Raw genomic sequence first — 6,000 nt, forward strand, 5'->3', positions numbered from 1 at the left:
GCCTGGCCAATATGGTGAAATCCTGTCTCTACTAAAAATACAAAAATTAGCTGGGCGTGGTGATGCACGCCTGTAGTCCCAGCTGCTCAGGAGGCTGAGACAGGAAAATCGCTTGAGCCCAGGAGGCGGAGGTTGCAGTGAGCCGAGATTGCACCACTCCAGCCTGGGCAACAGAGCAAGACTCTGTCTCTAAATAAATAAATAAATAAATAAATAAATAAATAAATAAATAAAAGGCATGGAGGAACCTTAAATGCATAATACTGAGTAAAAGAAGCCAATATGAAAGCCTATACACTATGTGATTTCAAGTATATGACATTTTGAAAAAGGCAAAACTGTGGAGACAGTAAGAAGATCAGTCATTTCCAGGGGCCCCTGGGGAGGAAGGAAAGGATGAATAATCAGGTAGAACACTGGGGAATTTTAGGGCAGTGAAACTATTATTCTGTGTAACACTGTCATGGTGGGTACATCTTATTATACATCTATTAAAATCCATAAAATAGACAATACAGGGAGTGAACCCTAATATAATTATGAACTTTAGATAAAAATAATTTATCAACATTGACTTATCACTTGTAATGAGTGTAACATACTAATGTTAAAAATACCACAAGATGTTAAAAATAGGACAAATGGGGGTGGAGTGAGAGAGTCTTTAGACACACACTTTAATTTTCACTAATTTTTGCCTGGAAACCTAAAACAGTTCAAAAAGTAATGTCTATATATATATATATATGTCCCTCTCTATACATATGTGGTCACTACACTGTCTTATTCAGATTAACACACAGTGAGAGATTGTGTCTAAGAACTGACATGGTCTTTAATGTGAATAACATTAAAATGCAATATTAATGTATTTAACTATAAATTAAAATAAGAAAAAGTAAATTTTTCGTATATGCATTATTTATTTATTTATTTATTTATTTATTTTTTTATTTTTTTAATTATAATGCAAGCCCTTGCATGGCAATCCAAATTTATTGAACTACTGATGCTAAGTTATACAAAATTGCACCACTTTAATTAAGGCTTTTAGTTTACATTTGGCCACCTCAAAGTAGTTGTAACATTAGGTTGGTCAATTTAAATACTGTGGCTCCCTGCTGGATAGACACACAATCTTTACATCCAAACCTTAATGCATACAAAGCAACAAGGCATTGTTAAATAAAACAGCAATAGTTACTGCAAATTAGGCCTTGTGACCAATTACATATGATTAAAATTACTTCCCACATTCACATCCACAGTACTCGTCCACCATTTAACATCTCAACCAAAACGTTACACATGTGAAACGATCACTAACAGGCAAAAATACTAAACCTGTATATTTGGTATTGCAAATACACTTATGCATGAGCAAGCAAGGGATTCACAGTGAGAATCTACAGCTGCAGAAGCCTGAAAATGATTTACAAAAATTGTTAAATCATTAAAAAATTGTTTGAAAATATACACTTCTTGTTGTAGACCTCCACTGTACACACGACTATAAACATTGTTCCCTATGTAAACAAAAAAAGGAAACATATAATAAGAGATTTGAAAAGTCTGGACATTTCCTTCCCAACAGATATTAAAGGCAACGTCTTTAATCTAAGACATTATACTGAAAGGACTATCATATTTTAAAGACAAGATCACTGTCTCCACAGGTTTTTTAAAAATTAAAAAAACTATATAGCTGTGTTAATCAAAGCGCCTATTTTGTACAATAATAATGACCTTGAATTTCTTAAAAAAAATTACAATAAGCTACAAGTATCAAAGAAGCGAAGTTATCTGGAGTAGTCTATATAAGAGCTCTTTGGACTTTCTTTTATTATGCTAAAATAGTGGTGCTTTTAGGATTTACATTATTGTACTCTCCAATACAAAGTATGGGGCATGTTAAAGTATACAGTACACCATTTTCATACATGTACAACATTGGTGGATGAAGAATGTCTCTTAGCAGTAATACTGGATGTAGCCTCTGGTTTTACCAGCTGCGTACTCTAGGACTATTATATAAGTAAAAATCTCTCTTGTGATACTGGAAAGTGATTAGAATGTGCAAACTGATATAGTAGCTTTCATCCGCCTCTTAAAGGGTACCACCACAGGAAAGTCCTTTTAAGATGTTGGTAGGTTTAACAAAGTTGGAATGCTGGCACTGTTGAATTGGGCAACAGTTCTTCAGACCTGGCTCAGAGCTACAATGCATTTAGTATATTAAAGCAGCTGACATGATGACTTTTTGCGAGCCTTCCCAGGCACTGGAGTTTTTCTGTTAATTTGCCGCACTAGGTCATAAAAGATCTCATTAACATTTATTTTTGATTTTGCAGAAGATTCTAAGAATGCACAGTTGTTCCATTGTCTTGCTAGATTTTGACCTTGTTCCTTTCCTACAACTCTTTCATCTTCCAAGTCACACTTATTACCAACAAGAATCATTGGAACATCATCAGTGTCTTTAACTCGAAGAATCTGTTCTCTCAGGTCTTGTAAATCGTTAAATGTGGACTGTGCTGTGATGGAATAAACTAATGCAAATCCTTGTCCATTTTTCATGTACAAATCCCTCATTGCTGTAAATTGTTCCGTTCCTGCAGTATCCAAGATTTCAAGCATACACTGTTGTGCATCTACTTCAACTTGCTTTCTATAAGAATCTTCTATCGTAGGATCATATTTTTCTACAAAAATTCCTTGAACAAACTGTACAGTCAAAGCAGACTTTCCAACGCCTCCTGAGCCAAGAACGACTAGCTTATACTCACGCATGATGCAGGCTTGTCAAAATCTAGTACCTCTCATGCTGTCACCGGGTCCCCGCAGCCAGCGTCGCCCCGCGCTCCCTCCGGGTCGCTACTCTTGGCGTCAAGGCGGTCCTGCCGCTGCCGCCGCCGCTCCGGCTGGTTTACACGCCTGACTCTGGGCGAGGTTTGGCGATGTCGCCCGTATATGCATTATTTATAACACTTTATTGAAATAACTCCCACATCAATCCTGATCAGTTCTGATGCCCACATAATAATTAAAGACCTCCAGCAGGTCCAATTTCATTCATTCCTAGAACCAATGAGTTTCACTCTAGCAGGCCATGAGTAGCAGTTCTTCAACTGAGAATGAGATTTAGAAAGAGAAAGATGTGTTCTATTTCTTCATGACTAGTGTCCAAAGTCATGGAGACAGAATCTTGGGCTTGAAAGTAGCATCATCCTCCAGGTTCCCAAGCAACAGACTGTCTGGCAAACCCTTTGGTCTCCATCCTTGGGATTTCTTCTCCTCCTCTATGTTTTGTTTCTCTTTTTTATTCTACATCATTTTTTCTTTTTCTGCCCAATGATGCTTGTCCTTTTGTCCTAGGACTGGATCTCATTTATCTTTCTGGGAATAGCGCCATCTCTAAAGACCCCAAGTTAACCCACTTCATATCTAATCATTCCAGTCTACACACTAAATATTGCAGTGTCAGTCAACATTCGCAGGGCCAGATCCTACCTCACACCTCAGGGTCATAACTCTCTTGACTACACTGGGTTTTGTCCTACTTTCCTCATTCTTGGCCGTGTGTATTTTGTCCTATCCTGGGAACAAGGAGAGGAGAAAAGAGCTTTGTCTTGCATTTCAATATTAACCCTACTCCCACATTCTTCCCAGAAAGCCAGGAAACACAATGCCAATGTTTTCCATTCAGTTTATATTTCATGTATAATTTTGTGTTGAACATGAATAAACTGAAAATTTCTTGAAACAGAAACAATTTGATAAAATTTTGTGGGTACAATGTATACAACCTGCGTTCAATAAATTACTGACATCTAAACTTGTTATAGATCTTTTGTTTCATCATGTACTAATTCCGTAATCCTATTGCAATAAAATTAACATTTGTTTGTTAGTTATAATTTGTTCTTGGTAAGTCTTTTTCTGTGTTTTGCTTATGTTTCCATTATCTTCTAGATGAGCACTTTTGTATATCTAATTTAGAAGCTTTACATTAAGAACAGTAAAAGAAAATCCTTAACTCTATATTTCCACTTAAAATAAGATTAAAAGTGGTTAAAAATAAGATTAAAAATGGATAAAAATGGTTACAACAATCCCTCAAGTTTCTCAAAGACAGTGGGAGAAATAGGCATATAAACAACAAATATTTTGCACTGTCATATTGGACATTTGAAGGCTGCCTAATGGACTGTGAGACTACAAAATAAAATACAGTCAATTTGTCCTAAGAAGGTCACTCATGGGGAAGTGAAGACTGATTTCCGTCACAAAGGGATAGTCAAATTCTCCAGGCCAGCAGGGAAAATGCTATTCCAGATGGCAGGAACACTGTGAGCAAAGTTAAGGATCTAGGAAAAAATATAAGTATGAAGAGAAGAAAGTAGAGCCATGTTGTTCAGAACAAAGGGTGGAGTATTTGGTGGAGAGAAATGAGAATTAGGAGGCAGATATGTTCTTCGATTTGTTTGTGTCCTCTTTTATTTCACTGAGCAGTGGTTTGTAGTTGTCCTTGAAGAGGTCCTTTACATCCCTCGTAAGTTGGATTCCTAGGTATTTTATTCTCTTTGAAGCAATTGTGAATGGAAGTTCATTCCTGATTTGGCTCTCTGCTTGTCTGTTACTGGGGTATAAGAATGCTTGTGATTTTTGCACATTAATTTTGTATCCTGAGACTTTGCTGAAGTTGCTTATCAGCTTAAGAAGGTTTTGGGCTGAGACGATGGGGTTTTCTAAGTATACAATCATGTCATCTGCAAACAGGGACAATTTGACTTCTTCTTTTCCTAACTGAATACCCTTGATTTCTTTCTCTTGCCTGATTGCCCTAGCCAGAACTTCCAACACTATGTTGAATAGGAGTGGTGAGAGAGGGCATCCCTGTCTTGTGCCAGTTTTCAAAGGGAACTTTTCCAGTTTTTGCCCATTCAGTATGATATTAGCTGTGGGTTTGTCATAAATAGCTCTTATTATTTTGAGGGACGTTCCATCAATACCGGATTTATTGAGCATTTTTAGCATGAAGGGCTGTTGAATTTTGTCAAAAGCCTTTTCTGCATCTATTGAGATAATCATGTGGTTCTTATCTCTGGTTCTGTTTATATGCTGGATTACGTTTATTGATTTGCGAATGTTGAACCACAAATGGAACATACCATGCTCATGGATAGGAAGAATCAATATCGTGAAAATGGCCATACTGCCCAAGGTTATTTATAGATTCAATGCCATCCCCATCAAGCTACCAATGAGTTTCTTCACAGAATTGGAAAAAACTGCTTTAAAGTTCATATGGAACCAAAAAAGAGCCCGCATTGCCAAGACAATCCTAAGTCAAAGGGACAAAGCTGGAGGCGTCACGGTACCTGACTTCAAACTATACTACAAGGCTACAGTAAGCAAAACAGCATGGTACTGGTACCAAAACAGAGATATAGACCAATGGAACAGAACGGAGCCCTCAGAAATAATACCACACATCTACAGCCATCTGATCTTTGACAAACCTGAGAGAAACAAGAAATGGGGAAAGGATTCCCTATTTAATAAATGGTGCTGGGAAAATTGGCTAGCCATAAGTAGAAAGCTGAAACTGGATCCTTTCCTTACTCCTTATATGAAGATTAATTCAAGATGGATTAGAGACTTCAATGTTAGACCTATTACCATAAAAACCCTAGAAGAAAATCTAGGTAGTACCATTCAAGACACAGGCATGGGCAAGGACTTCATGTCTAAAACACCAAAAGCAACGGCAGCAAAAGCCAAAATTGACAAATGGGATCTAATTAAACTAAAGAGCTTCTGCACAGCAAAAGAAACTACCATCAGAGTGAACAGGCAACCTACAGAATGGGAGAAAATGTTTGCAATCTACTCATCTGACAAAGGGCTAATTTCCAGAATCTACAAAGAACTCAAACAAATATACAAGAAAAAAACAAACAACCCCATCAAAAAGTGGGCAAAGGATATGAACAGACA

At 37.1% G+C, this 6,000-nt stretch overlaps 2 protein-coding genes across 2 annotated transcripts in view; both read right to left on the reverse strand.

Annotated features, from left to right (window-relative positions):
• GPC5 (glypican 5) overlaps positions 1–6,000 on the reverse strand; it is a 1,441,555-nt gene that overhangs the window by 171,861 nt on the left and 1,263,694 nt on the right. The gene's annotated exons all lie outside the window — the stretch shown is intronic.
• On the reverse strand, positions 963–2,951 carry LOC111532119 (ras-related protein Rap-1b). Its single transcript, XM_023199364.2, has one exon. It carries the CDS (start codon positions 2,788–2,790, stop codon positions 2,236–2,238), a length of 555 nt encoding a protein of 184 aa, XP_023055132.1. The 5' UTR covers positions 2,791–2,951; the 3' UTR covers positions 963–2,235.

The sequence above is a fragment of the Piliocolobus tephrosceles genome, chromosome X (genome assembly GCF_002776525.5).
Source record: "Piliocolobus tephrosceles isolate RC106 chromosome X, ASM277652v3, whole genome shotgun sequence".
Lineage (NCBI taxonomy): Eukaryota > Metazoa > Chordata > Mammalia > Primates > Cercopithecidae > Piliocolobus > Piliocolobus tephrosceles.

Bases quoted from the DNA above. Each gene is read 5' to 3' on its own strand.
- LOC111532119 (XM_023199364.2), bottom strand. From the start codon at position 2,790: ATGCGTGAGTATAAGCTAGTCGTTCTTGGCTCAGGAGGCGTTGGAAAG.